Source organism: Lonchura striata, chromosome 3 (assembly GCF_046129695.1).
Source record: "Lonchura striata isolate bLonStr1 chromosome 3, bLonStr1.mat, whole genome shotgun sequence".
NCBI lineage: Eukaryota > Metazoa > Chordata > Aves > Passeriformes > Estrildidae > Lonchura > Lonchura striata.
In genome coordinates, this window is record NC_134605.1 from 17,384,488 (window position 1) to 17,399,323 (window position 14,836).

The following is a 14,836-nucleotide window of genomic DNA, read 5'->3' on the forward strand; positions in this document are numbered from 1 at the left end:
AGCAAGAGAACAGTACTGAGAGGTGTTTTGAATCTTTTCAAATAGCTTTACTTCAACTCTTTATTTTGGTTTCTGCTTATTAAGAAGTCACACATAAATACATTTACTATAGTATTTTTTATAATAAAAAGCTGCTTTCAAATCTGCTTCAGTCTTAAAGAGATGTTAGACAGTTCTAAGATCAAGAAAGTGACAATATTTGACCTGATAATTTAAGTATGTATCTTAATTTCAGCTTAGATTTTGTGAATTGTCTTTCAAATCCCACACGAAAATTCAGAAAACTGACTAAAATAAGATGATTACATAGTACAAACATCACACCACCTGAGACACAATGCATTCGTTACAAAACCACAGTACTACAAATCCTCAGCTTTCCAGTTTCTGTATTTCAGACATCTATATTGCTTGATAGACTTTGAAGCAAAGATCAAATTAACATCCTCCTAGATTTCCAGTATTACTTTTGCTTTGTCTTCCACTACAGAAGACTAACTAGATTATAAAATAATGCCTTACCAGATGTTGTCATTTGTCCATTACTTAATTACTGGTTCCAGAGCCACAGAGAGTAATTTTCTCAAACATGCTCTAAACATTTATTCCAGAATCCACTGAGAGCAAATGTACAGAATTCAGATGCCGCGACTGGCTGGGTTTAGCACTGGGGAAAATGGGGAGGTAAGCAGAGGAGGGATGAACATATTCAAATATTAACATTAAATCTAATAATATAAATTTAAGCAGATATTTTGGTTTAAAGGTTCAGATAGTGCCATCTGCGTCACATATAAAGACTATCACAATTCACAGCCCAGTATTTTTCCCATATAACAAATTTCTCCCTTTTGAAGTGTTAACACGTTGCTTGGCAATGCCATCCCACCTCGAGGAAGATAACAGATAACCACCACCCCTTTTTGTCTGCTTGGAAGCCTGATTGTGTTGCACAGGTGTCCCATCCATCCAAAAACAAAGAGAGGCTCTGCAAGTGCACTGACGTCAGGCAGCTCCAGCAGCCCCAGAATAGCAGCTCAAATACAGACTTCATACTCCAGTGCTACAGGAAGCCAGAACCATACCCTCCTGCTAAAGTATAAAATGAACGGGCAGAGATATGTGCTGGGAATACCAATTTAATATATCCTGTACTAAGTGACATTCTGTTTGTTGCATAGCAACAGGAATCTACTGCAGAAAAACAATATGGAACTTTTTTTTTTTTACTTGCCAAGCTACAATTAACCCCAGTCTTCCTGAGAAACAGAACAGCCACAGAATAAACATTACCTTTGTCACCAGTCCACCAAAGATGCTATCTCCAGCATTTACTCTGTTCTATATTAAAATGATTCTGTGCATTTAAGTGGCTGGAGGGTATAGTGCTGCCAAGAGAAAATTCCCTGCTGCAGTGCATATGGCCAGCAACATTTTAATTCTTTAGTAATGACCAATAAAAAGTTCTCAGATGCACAAAACTTCCATTCTTAAGCATGAAATGCTTTCCTTGTTTTACAATATTTCTGTCATACTATGTAAAAAAAAACTAAGGCACTCAAATTTTGAAAGAAAAGTCTATGGCTCTATTTCTAAATGTTTTTGCATTGTTTTGTTTGGGGGATTGGTTTTTTCTTACAAAATAATAAAAATGAGCACCTACCCAAACTACTTTGAATTTAAAATGAGTTTATCTTCAGCTTTCATTACAATGTACATACACTTAAACTCTGTGCCTCTCCATGGGAAAGTTTTTTGTAAGACAGTACGAATTGCACAAGATTTCCCCATGTTCCCAAAAGATCAAGAAAACTGCAATCACTCAAGTGGGAAATCAATACATCATAAAAAATACATCATATAAAAATATGCACCAGCAAATTGGAGAGAATCCTCTCTCAGGTTTTTGTTTCTTCGCTAGTTCTTTCTTAAACACCATTCCAAGACAAGACCAGGCTACACTCCCTGAGAGTTACAACCAAAATACCTGATGAGTAGGTTTTGGGGTGAGTTTAGTCCCTACATCCACCCCAAGCACAGACATACTCAAGGACCAGGAGGTTAGTTCAATTCAGGTGGGAAAAAAGTGAGATTTCAAATACATGGATTCAAAATCTGGTGAATGCCGAGACTGGTACTACACAAACCACCAAACCTGCAAGCATTCCTCACAGTTACATGAACAGTCTTTATACCAAGGTTCTTTTTATTGTTGGAGCAGGAGCGCTGCAAGAGGAGAGGTTACTTGCTTTGCATCCAGAAAGAATAAAAGAAGGCATGGAAATTCAAGGCAAGATATCCAGGGTACTCAGAATTGGCTTAACTGTACACTCCTCTATCCTGTGGTAACTGGGGATTTCAATAGGGGAAAAATAAAATTCTACTATTAAGTATTATTGAGCATTAGTCACGTCTAAAGCTGCAAGCATTGCAATGCAGTCCACTTCTATTTGCATCTTACAGGTTTACTATACAAAAGTCACACTAGTGACCGAGTTCATGTCTTCACAAAAATAACAGAGATGGGCTCCTTAAAAAAGGCATTCAAAGCATCCTTTCCCCCCCAGTGATTTCCAGTAGCCAGATGCTTCAAAGGAAAATATATCTCCAGGCTTTACATGGAAACAGTGACATTTGAAAAGTATTTTCACAGGTTTACTTTCTGACATTGCTTTCTGTAATGCAATCTCCACTTCCTTTATGCAGACATCATCTTTGTAGAGTAAAACAAAAACAAATAGCAATTTAAATAGATCCTACAGCTGCTAACCTGTTTTCAAGCACCCAATTCCTTAAACTCTGAAATAAGAATTACACCAACTATTGCTACAAGGTCACACATCAAAACTACGAGCTACTTATTAAAAAACTAAACCACAAATACACTAACATTTACCTGTATCTGCAATGTGCCTGCAACAATCCACACAGTACAAAATCTCCACATGGTGTCTCCAAATAATTGTGCAGCCTTCTGAGAAACTCAGCCCTTGGACGTGTGCAATTGCCCGTGTCCTGTTCCCCACCACTGTAGCAGGTGATCTAATAAGGTATTGCCTCAACTTATAAAACCTTTGTCATGTTTATAAGCTTAGAGCAACAAAGCTACAGCAACAGCATTCATAACCTACAAGACATCCTTTGTGTTTGTCATATTGCCATCCATTTGTGGATTTAGCTATTGTTGGAAGCTATGTTCCTGTGACAATTACAGGAGCACTGACCTGTTCCATCAGTGACTAAGATAGGTACACAAAATAAAAGGAATACCCTTTGGTTTCAAAGCCACCTTTTTATTATGCCAAGGAAGAATCCTGAAGCCACCCTATTCCCCCAAACTTTACAAACAGACTACTCAAAGATACTGCCAGAATACAAAATCAATTCCCTGAGTGTAGCAGTCCAAATTTCTTCACCTCACAACTTAGAAGCAAGGTCAGATGCAAAGTGCAGCAGTAATCATTCTGAGGATCATTCCGAGGATAATTCATAGATGATGCAGTTAACACAGCTGGTCACCACACCAAAGGCTGCTGGACTCAATCACAGCACTGTGGAAACCAGAACAATGGTTCCACTGCAATCCTTCAGATTGCAGCATGAGACCCTTAAGATGCAAAATCTATTTGACTGACTTCTTTTATGTGTTTATTGCTTTGGCCTTCTTCCTCAATCCCAAAGTAAAAATTTTCATCCAAAAGCCACTACTGCATTTCCACTCAGTAGCTAAAAACCCAAGGAAACCATTAAATGGTACAAAACCTCATTCTCAATTACTCTCCAAAACACGTAACACTAAAGAATCAGCTGAACTACAGCTGAACAACTTGAGCTTAAGTTCAAACACTTGCTACTCCAGTGCTCTAATCATTTATCTCTTCATCCTCCTACTCATGGTCAGACACAGGTTCCCTGATAGGTCAATTTTGGAAAACTTTCTCCTCAGCCTTCTCTTGGTCAGAACAGCACTGAACTGGGAGGGTCTTTCATGTCCTCCCTCATCCCTCAAACAGCAGGCTCTTACCAAGGGGGGATAAAGCACTGACTACTAGAGACAGAACTACTGTCTCCAGACTCAGCTTCAGACCAGATGGTTCATATCTGACTAGGAAAGAAGTCCTGTGTTCCAAACATGTTTATTTCATATACATACATCAGACACTTCCTGCACCATCCTCCTGTTCTACTCACACTAATGCAATTCAACAAAGTAGATTGGTGTATAACAATAAATTGAAATATAATCTCTGACTATATTCAGAGATTTCTATCAAAGCAGAAGTATTCTGAAGTAGGAAAAAAGTACCTCTAAACATAATTTAAGAAAAAAACCAGCATTTCTGCTAGAGTAGTACATAACGAAAACCAAACCATATCTGTTTTTAAGTAGCACATTCAGTGAATCGACTTACATATATAAATGGTAAACTTCAATACTGATCATTTTCCTAGCACTGTCATTCACTATTTTAATTCATTATCTCTGACAAAATTAGGCTCATTTAGATTAGGTTTCACTGTTTGGTCAGTCTGGCCACACCATCTATTTCAGACAATAGATAACAATGTTCATTCTGCAGTTGTAAAGTCCATTTACCATCATCCACAGTAGCCAATTGCAGATTTCTAAAAACAGGCTTTGCAAATGCATTCAAGAATACCATACAAGTTGTCTAGGAAAGCTTCACTGTGTACAGTTTTAAATACAAATCAAACAAGATTTAAAAACAAAAATTCAATTTTATTAAACTTAGGCAGGGTACTCTTAAAGAAGAGCTAGCATTGTTTAATGGACTAAGGCTTGCCAAATGGATCATACAGTCTCCTCAAATACCAACAAGAGTTCAACATAGGAGATATAACAAAAAGTGTACACATCACTGTGCACTGTTTATAGAAGACTCTGTTATAGAAGCTTTTAAAAGAAAGCAAAGGGCAATGAGATTTTTATGTAACAGGAAAATACAGGAAGAAAACAAGTTTTCAAAATGAGGAGCAGCGTATAGTGTTCACTGTAATGCATTATGGACATGAAAAACATACACTAGCTAGAAAAGGAAAATTCTTGCTCATCTGGAGCTGTAAGCTTAGAGCCTGAAAAAAGCCACATATTCAACATAAGTTATTTGAAGAACTAGTGATTTTAGGCAGCAATACTACCAGGTTCAATGCCCAGATTTACTTAGAGCATATGCTTAAGTCACATTTGCAAAGCCAATCAGAAAGCTGAAAGGAACCTGAAACTACCAACCACCTCTTTCCACCAATGCCAGTAAAAATACCACTAATGCAGCAGTACTGAAAGTTTTGTTGGAAATACATTAACTACAACAGAGTCTTAAATCATCTTTCCATTTACTACTTCCATTTTCAATCCCATATGATAGGAAAAAATTGCAACTTAATGGAAATCTCCACAAAATATAAACTTCTAGCAGACATGACCACTTATGAAGACATACTGGTCTATACAGGAATATACTGGAATAGATATACTATGTATACATATATATATATACAGTACATAATAGATATATCCAGTATATAATATATCTATTATATATACTGGATATATAATAGATATATCCAGGTATATCCAGTATATACTGGATGTACTGGAATAAGAAAGTGTTCACCACTAGCCAGATGGGACCACAATAAAACTCTGCCTTAACTATATGGCCTTCAAAGTATTTCAGTTTAAAAGCTGCTTTCACTATATGGTAACCAGGAATAAACTGACAGCAGTCAGTTAAACTACATTTTAGGAAATTCCTTTAAGGACATACATAGAAACTTATTTCCTCTAAAAAGAAAACTTAAATATTTCTTTACTTGCTATAAAACTGCAACTAATGCATAATATAGGTCTTAGCTATACCAATGATTATTCTTGCTCTTTTACCATTCTGCTTAATCCCAAGTTGTAAAAGTTCACCTGTTTTGAACTAGGTGATAAGTATACTACAATGAACAACAACCTTGCCTAGCCTTCTGTATGGAATTTGCAGTAAGTATAGACTGCTTTGTAATCCAGTTCAGGAAACAGAAATTTCAAATTTGTGAAGAAAAGACAATGAAAGAACAATTTCAAACAAACACCTTCCAACTGTGTTTGTGATGCAAACCAAAAGTTTAAGTTATTTCTGGCAGCACACCAGTCCAGCAAAGTAGCATTTTTATATCACCCTCTGGAAAGCAATCAGTTTCCACTTCATTCTCCCACACTTCACCTGGTGTCAGCACCTTTCTTTACCATAATTAAAAAAAAAAAACAAAAAAGAAAAAACACACAACACCAACTCACACACTTCGCAAAGAAGCAGACCAGTTTTGGACTAAACTGAAATTGTTTTTACTATTTTTCTTTTACATAAAACAGCTTTGCCTGGAGTATTTTCAATATGTGAAACTAAGAGCAGATTTTTTTTTTTTGCCTGAGCATTGTGTTTTCTTTTAATGAGCCTTGTCTAAAGATTACTCACAGAGACAAGAGAGTCGTACTTCAATTCCTCATATTAACTTGTGCATTGATTCCCAAAACATGTGCTTGTTACAAGCAGTTCAGCTGGAAAGACTAATCCGAAGTGGATTGACACATCATTTCACATCCCACTGAACAGTCCTGTTTTCTCCAGCAGGCTGTCACCAGCATTTGGGCAGGAGACCCAGAAAGATGTCACATCACCTCCCCAGCAGCATAAGCCTCCCATAAGTGCCTACAGAGCCATAACATTAGGAGCAGCACACACCACCACATAACACCACCAGAGGCTGGTAAGCACAACATTCACATTCTCTTCTGGAACACTTCTAACATTAGTCATAGAACAGCTACAGTGAAGGAGACTTGTCATACATGATAGCAGGGGAGAGGTTTGGCAATTAGGAGAATAATTTATTAGGAGTAATTGAAGTAAAATTCAACATTTTCCTCTCTAACCAGTATTGCTACAAAGCATTTTCTAATCAGACTCAATTACTTAGATACACGTTTTTGTATCTCATGCTGGAAAATTTGAAAAGCAAAATAAGGTGGTGCAGCTGTTTCTAAAATGGGAAAAAGTTCCTGTATGTTATTCAACCAAAAAAAGCTCCATACAAACTATGTTCTTCTCCAGGTTTGCGAGAACCCATAGCAAGTTAAGGGAGGAGAGCACAGCAGAGACACAACAGTGGCTCCTCACCTGGCAGGTTTAAATACAGGCAGGTAAAAAGCAGCTTCACTCCTACACTAATCCCAAGGGAGATTCTAACAGCCCAAGAACACAAAATAGTTGTATTGAATTCCCAGGGACGGCAAGGTAGGGTGGGGAAGCAAAGTAGGCACCAACCAACATCACAGCTGACAGTTCAGTAAGGCTGATGTGACTTCAGTCTTTGCTATATTTAATTTGAGCTACAACTAGAAGTAAGGTTTTTTTTAATCTAACACAAAAAGCACTTATCTTTTGCTCTCTCTCACCACTACAGCACTCTCCAAACCTAAACATGCCTGGATGTTTAAAGAGCTGGCACGTGGATTTCTCCACTGCTGAGTGGAAGCAGGCATGAACTGTCAAAAGCAATTCTAGATGAAAGGTCAAAGCAAAGAAGGGAATAATATCTGTTTCACAAAATACATTTGCTCTCTCTAGTAATGAAAGCAAATGACTCTATCCAGTGGTTCAATAACCTACTTCTATAATAGTTCCACATGAGCTGCCCTGGCATGGCAAGAGGCAGCCCTCATTACAAAGTATTTCCAATCACATGCCTAAGGCAGCACCAGAGACGTCACTTAGGGCAAAGCATCCACTGAAACAGGTGCTGGGAGAAAAATGTTTCTGCTTTTTATGGAAGTGGAGAAAAAAGGCTTTTAGGCTAGAGTGGCCCGAAGCAGGATGCCAACTAACTCGCTCTTGTTTTCTGACCTCCAACAGCAAACATGAAACCCTGAACCAGAGTCAAGAAAAAACTTGTACATGCCCTTCCAGAGAGCATTCCTGAATTATACACACTCCCAGACTGTTTCTAATTTTTAGAGGCTGACAACATAATTGCCAAGATGGTCATAAATAGCTTTGTCTAAAAAAAAACGGATTCTCATTCCTGCACTCTCCATTCATGGGGCAGATTTTTAAAGATTTATCGTTTTACTATCAAAATAATTCACTAAACTATCCAGAGGCCTTGTGGGCAAAACAGCTGTCAGATGCCGTATCAGGTGGGCAGAAACAGCCTGTCCAAAAATTACTTGCAACTGTCACAAATAAAGTGCAAGCTAAAGACCACACTTCTATCAGACAGATGACTCAGTCCATCTGTTAGTGTACTTAAGAACAAGGAAAGTAACCTGAATTCTTGTATCCACCTGAAAAAAAAACCCTGCCCACAACTCCAATTTTTCTCTTGAGATACAAGCAATTTTAGGAACTGTACTGCTTGCAGTTATGCATATCCAGTCTAATTTAACTGCCTGCTTGCACTTCCAACATTTTGTCAAATATTTCTTAACTAAATTAAGCTTCCTATTTCAAATACACCATTCGGGCAAGTATTAAAACTAAAGCCACAATTCCGAAGAGTTACCTTACGTATCCAAGAATAACTTAATGTCACCATCAAATTGATGGTCTTGCTGCTGTGCTATTTCACTACCTTAAATAACTGCAGTTATTGCAGCAGACTGAACTGTAGTATTGTCACTAATAATGCTCTTGTATACCCACTTTGGTGGAAACCCCAGGAAATGCGTGTGGGTTCCTTCAAGCATTCCTAGTCCTAATGAAGGTACATGTTTTGTTACTTGTGCAGTGGGCTTTCACTCAGTAAACAGTGAGTATTGTATTCATTTTCTTAGCACAACACTTAAAATATAATGAAGGCTTACCAGCCCAGGCATAAAATATGCTGACTTTTAAATAATAACGTGAAGTGCATTCTGTAGCAACATATTTGAGCAGAAAAGCTGCTGATTGTAAGTAAACAGAAATTTCAGTGTGGTTTAGAGACCACAAATTTAGCTACCTTTTTAGCTTGAAAACACAAGCAAGAATACAACATGACTTTTCAGAAAAGGCAAAATTTATAGTAATTTAGCTGTTTGCCCTATCTAAGCATGGAATGAAATTCACCTATATACGATATCCATAGTAGCCCATCATAAACACAATTTATTATACTGGGCTCTGGAAACATTTGAATTGAAAATTTCTTAAAAATACTGCTTCTTTCCCAGTTCTTGGGAACTTGGGTAATGCAACCCGACTAAGCAGTCTGCTTTCTGACCAGCACACTAATGAAAAACAATTCTTTCCCACACAAAGAAATGAATGTAGTAATCCCAAGAGAAGGCTGTACAGTTTGATTTTTAAAAAGTCGGTATCTTGTAAAGCTCATTTATTTTTATTGGAGTTAAGACTCAAAATGAGCCTGATATAGGAAAAAAAAATGAAGGTAATTCCGTTAATCTTCACTGTAAAACCCCAGCTCTAGCAGCAGAGTTGTGTTTACCAGCTTCTGTAATACAGACTTCAACATATGCTACAATAAAAGTCTGTTCACACACGCACTTCTTGTACAAATACGATGGGAAGTCATGCTGTTACTAGAACGGGGGCACCAAACTTTGCTGTTACCTGAATCTTCCCCCCACCACCTTCCAGTCAGCTGGTAAATGGAAGCTTCACTGAAGATGCCCATTCCTGGATACCTATTGTATTATAAGTGCTTTCAGGAAACAGGATTTGGTTAGCTGACAAAAGTGCTGCCCCTGAGTACAAAGAGAGCAACAGGTGTTCATGGGAATCAGCTGTTTACCTAGGGCAGGAGACACAGATACAGCCCTATTCAAGCTAGCTCCTGAACCAAGTAACTTCATACTTAGGCTAGACCATTTAACTGGGATATTTAATATTCAGAGTTTCTCTGCAACCTAAAACCCCTAACAGATGTTATTCAAATAGCATATCATTTCAATTTGAATACAAAGCAGACTTCTGCAAGAATTAATTCCTGTGTAGTGTCAGTGTTTGTGTCTTACAGAACTGCTGATTGTTTTAACATTCAAAGATGCTCTCACAAGGATGTTTAGTATTATCTGACAGAAGGAAAACCAGTTTGCTCTTGGGTAACTGACCAGCTAATCACCCAGACAAGACACAAGATCTTAACACAAAATCATCAGAATTAGTTCAGGCTCATGATGGCCGAAGAACAGCCAAACCACAGGGGAGAAAGTGAGAGTGCTTCTCCCCCCCCCCAACCCTGCCCCAGTTCATCTATGTATTTTTTTTTATTCTTTGGAGCAACAACTGCATACTTACCTGCCCAACAGCAATGACAGAATGCAGTTTACTCATTCCACAAGACCATCAATATTGTGCCAAAAGTATATTTTTAGTATGAACTGCTAAGATTTAACAGTGCGTGCAAACATTGGAGCTGTATATGAAATACTGGTTGCTTGTCACTCCTCACCCATCAGACCTCACCTTGACCAGCAAATGCGCATTAAAAGTCATTACCTGAACAAAATACAGCATGAAGATATTGTTTAAACATGTTTCAGAAATATACCATCAACCATAGTCTAAACAAGTCCAACGAGAGAGTATGCAGTGAAAGCTTGCCATTGTATTGGAGTCGGACCAATTAAACAAAACTGAGTGAATGTAATAGTGCCTCTATAGAGAGAAAATACTTCTTTAAGCACATCATTTTTTTAGCCTGTGTAGTTTAATTGGTACAGCTTGTTTCTTTTTTTCCAGAGGGTTGGAACCAAGGGTTCTGGAAGTCAGCTTCCTTTGAAACACCCCATGACCACTCACCAGAGCAACCCTCCAAATCACAACTGCCTCTCCCCCTTGCCAGCTTGATGTTCTATAGGCACGAGTGGGTAGAAAGCTTCAAGGCCAGTAAAATATTCATTTACCTACATTTACTCACTGCTGCAAGTCAACTATTCAAACACCTAAATAAGCAACCTAAGGGTAGGTTCAACCTAGACACTTTCCTGTTGTGCTGGTTAAGAGAAATACTTGTGCTCCCTCCAAGCTGGCACTGGTCCTAGCACACATACAGTTACACCAGAGAACAGTGAGCAGTCTTGCTGCTATAGCTCACTTCACTCAGCATCACCCCCACAATTCAAGCACTTTTTGCCAGCACGAAACCCAAACTTACATGGGGCTTCCCAAGGTTATTTATGCCAAGACTTGCTCGATTAGCAGCATTCATTGTGCTAAAGGCTGTGTCAAGATAATTAAAAAGAACACCTCTGCTTAGGTATAGGTTTTCCAAGCTGTAACTTTTCACTTGCAGGGTATCTGACTTCTACATGAGCAACATGAATAACTGAAAATAAATTATCACAAGACAAAACAAAGCTTAAAATAACGTAAGACATAAATACCTACAGTTAACAAAGAAAACCAGAGGGAAATACAAGAACACAATTCTAAACAAAACAACAGGGAGATTGTTCCCATGCTTCCCGCTGCAACGCTATTGAAGGTGCACTGAAAGAGGGAATCCTCACAGTACAAAAAAATTTATTGGGATTTTCCTGCAATTGACAAGGAAATCTAATGGCTCATCAGTTTTATGCAGCAGAGGAATTTGCCGACTTTGCTCACGCAGATCTTGCCGGATCTCTACACCAAAGGACCTCACGACTTACAGTCGTGTCTTTAAGACAAAGAAGGTTCATATCCAACTGCAAGGCAGACAATAACTTCCAGGCGAAAAGAAAAAAAAAAAAAGAAAAAAAAAAAGAAAAAAAAAAAAAAAAAAAAGGAAGGCATGAGTAACTCGTTTCCCCAGCTGTCTGAGCGAGGGGCAGGCCTGCAGGGAGCACGGCGTCCCCGGGCAGCCAGACCAGCGCTCGGCCACCAAGCCGCATTTCTCACCGGGTCCTGCACCAATCCAGAAAGGAGATTATGGAAACAGAACAGGCGCTAAAGGAGAGCCGGGGGGAGGATGGCGGGGGGAAGGGGGGACGGGCCGGGGAGGCAGAAAATCGCCTTCAAATGAATGAGCCGGCGGGGAGCGGGAGTTCCCGGCGGGAAGGCGGCGGGCACCCACCTCCCTCCCTGCCGCCCCCAGCCGCGGCCACCTCTGTGTTTACATCCCAAACCTCCGAACGCGGCACTTCCCCGGCTGCCGAGAGGGGGATCCCCCCTCCCTCCTTCCCCCCGGCGCCTCTTTATTGATTACCGAGGGAAAAGCCCAGCTGCTGCTGCAATGCAACACGCGCCGGGTAAGGCGGAGGAAAAGGGGGGAAAAAAATCACCACCGGCAGAGAAAGAAAGGAGACGGGCGCCTGGGGCTCACGCCGTGCCCGGCCCGGGGGAGGCGCCGGAGCGGAGCCGCCCCCCGCCCCGGACTCGGGCCCCGCCGCCGCCCCCCGACCGCAACTTCGCCGCCGCCGCGGGGGGACGGGGACGGCGGGCCGCCCTTCCCCCGCCGCCACTAACAATGGGCCCTTCCCCCACCGCGGGGCTCCCCTCGGCCCGGCCCCCTCCCCCGTCGCCGGCCGATCCCCCCGGCCCCCATGCCCGTTCCCGTTCCCGGCCGTGCGCCGGCCGAGCCGGGGGGCGCGGAGCATCGCCCCCCAACCCGCGCCCGCCGCCCGCTCCGGAGCCGGCCGCTCACCTCATGGTGCTGCCCGCGGTCGGGGAGCCGCTCCCGCTGCCTCGCTCGCTGCGCTGTCTCCCCCGCCCCGCTCCGCTGCTCGCCGCGTCCGCGCAGAGCGAGACCCCCGGAGAGCGAGACCCCCGCCCGGCAGCGCCGCCCGCCCGCCCGCTCCGCCGCTCCCTCCGCCGCCGGGCCGGGCCAGACCACCGCGGGGAGCCGGGGGTGGGAGGGGACGAGAGAGGTGGGGGAAAGGGGCGGGGAGGAGCGAACCACCGCGCGGGAGGGCGGGGGGAACGGAGAAGGAGGAGAACGGGCGGACGGGGGCGACCGGAGACACCGGCGGGGCCGCGGGAGCGGCGGCGGCCAGGCTGTGGGAGCGGCGGGCGGGGGGGAAGAGGGAGGGAGGAAGGGGCGGGCGGCGGAGGAGGAGGCCGCGCCCACCGCCGCGCCGTGCCCGGGCGGCTCGCTGGGGCTCGGCGGCCCCGGCGCGGGGTGGCGGGGGTGGAGGGACGGGGCGGCCGCAGGTGTGGTGGCGGCTCCTCGGGAGAGCCCCCGCCCGAGGCACGGTCCTCCCCGGCGGCCTCGGGAGTCGCCCCGGGGCGGAGGGGCGGGATGGGCTCCCGGAGAGCCGCGTCCCGGCCGGCGGAGCCCGGCGTGTGAACGCCTCCCCCCGGCCGCTGACCCTGCCCCACGCTGCCCGCACCGGGCTCTGTCCGGCCGGGAGCCCTGGCCCGGTGCCCGGGACACGGAGCCCCGAGCCGCCCTGCCCGAGTTCCGCAGGTACCGGCCGGCGACAGCGCCGCGGGCGGCGGCCCCTCGGTGTCCCGGGGAGCCAGTGGCCTGAGCCTTTTTCAGGAATACAGGAATGTTATTTCTGCATCTTTCGGTAGCCCCGCGCCTGTCCTAAATGCAGATTTGCGTTCCGCTTTCGGTGCCCGCAGCGGACTGTACAAGTTTCTTTAACCCAGCTCGTGTTCGGCTCTTTTCTGTCAGCTAGCGAGTGAATACTCGTTCTCTCCCGTCTTAGTTAAAAGACGCGATGAGCAAATGTCTTTGCAATTCCCAATGTTGTTAAGCCATCTTGGTGCTTTTGCACCTCCAATTTCATTTCTCCCTAATGAATACCAATGGTTTCTAGGGTCTAGTAGTAAAAATATACAGGAGAAACAAAGGTGTAAACATCTTCTTTATAAGTGTCTAGACTTCTAGATATATTTAAAAAAAATTAAAAATATATATGTATTTCTGATGTAGGTTCCACACATGTAAGGGGATATTACCATGAATCTCAGCTATTTGACACCACCTCTTCCTTGATCAGTGAGACACTCTGTCAATTAATGGTGTCAGTAGCACAGTAAGAGATGAACTAATCAATGAAAAAAAATGGCCAGTTGTTAGTAGAAAACACTAACTTGGGAACAAGGACAGGCTCTGAAACTGAAGCTAATGAAGAATAGTTTGGTAAGAAAACATGTTTTTACTGGCATAGGGATGATGTCAATGAAAATGTTGCAGTAAAGGTGAATCACAAAATGCAGATGAGTAATCAGAAGACAAGCGACATCGTGATCTTAAAAAGTGTGTACCTTTGTGAACAATGTAAAGACAGTCTGAAAAAGGGACACAATTGGATCTGGTAAATAAAATTACCGTAATTGCTTTCAGCAAATGCTGAGGACTCTAGTGACTGGCAGTGGACCTCAGTTCTTAAGGCATAATGAATTTTCTAAGATCTGGGCTTCCTATTACCAGAACATCCTCCAAATAAAAGGTTTGGAAAGAAAGCCATTCTGGCAGTGAAAAAGCTCTTGAAGGCAGCCAAGCAGAACTGTTAAAGTCTGTATCTATATAGATGCATCTAAGATGTATGTCTAATGGGCTTCAGCAGGTATATCAGTAGAAGGAATGGCAGAGACAGGAGAAGAAGGATTTTGTTCAAAGATACCAGTTATTCTATAACAGAAAAAATCAGAATCATAATGTGACTGTCCTGATGCAACTGTCTGGTCTTATTAGTCAAACCTAAAAGAATTTTGACTGTGACAGGTATATAAAAACCACTAAAAGTATGCCTGGGCTCCAGGTCTGCCTGAGAGGGAATGAAAATAGCCAGAAGCTTTTACTCCTGCAAAATAACTATTATCGCTATTTGTGTTATATTACAAGGTGTTCTTAGCCAAATCAGATATGGTCATAGCTGGATTTCTCAAGACCT

General features: G+C 42.5%; 1 protein-coding gene across 8 annotated transcripts in view; it reads right to left on the minus strand.

Moving 5' to 3' along the window:
* Positions 1 to 12,806, minus strand: part of ENAH (ENAH actin regulator) — a 90,357-nt gene extending 77,551 nt beyond the window's left edge. For 6 of the 8 annotated variants that reach the window (XM_021543309.2, XM_077781915.1, XM_021543307.2 and 3 more), the window contains exon 1: positions 12,637 to 12,806. In XM_021543309.2, the coding sequence (XP_021398984.1) occupies positions 12,637 to 12,641 (5 nt within the window). In that variant the 5' untranslated portion in view covers positions 12,642 to 12,806. Of the gene's footprint in view, positions 1 to 522; positions 668 to 889; positions 3,122 to 12,636 lie in introns of those variants that run through there. The other 2 variants (XM_077781913.1, XM_077781912.1) reach the window with 2 other exon arrangements.
* Between the last annotated feature and the right edge of the window lie 2,030 nt (positions 12,807 to 14,836).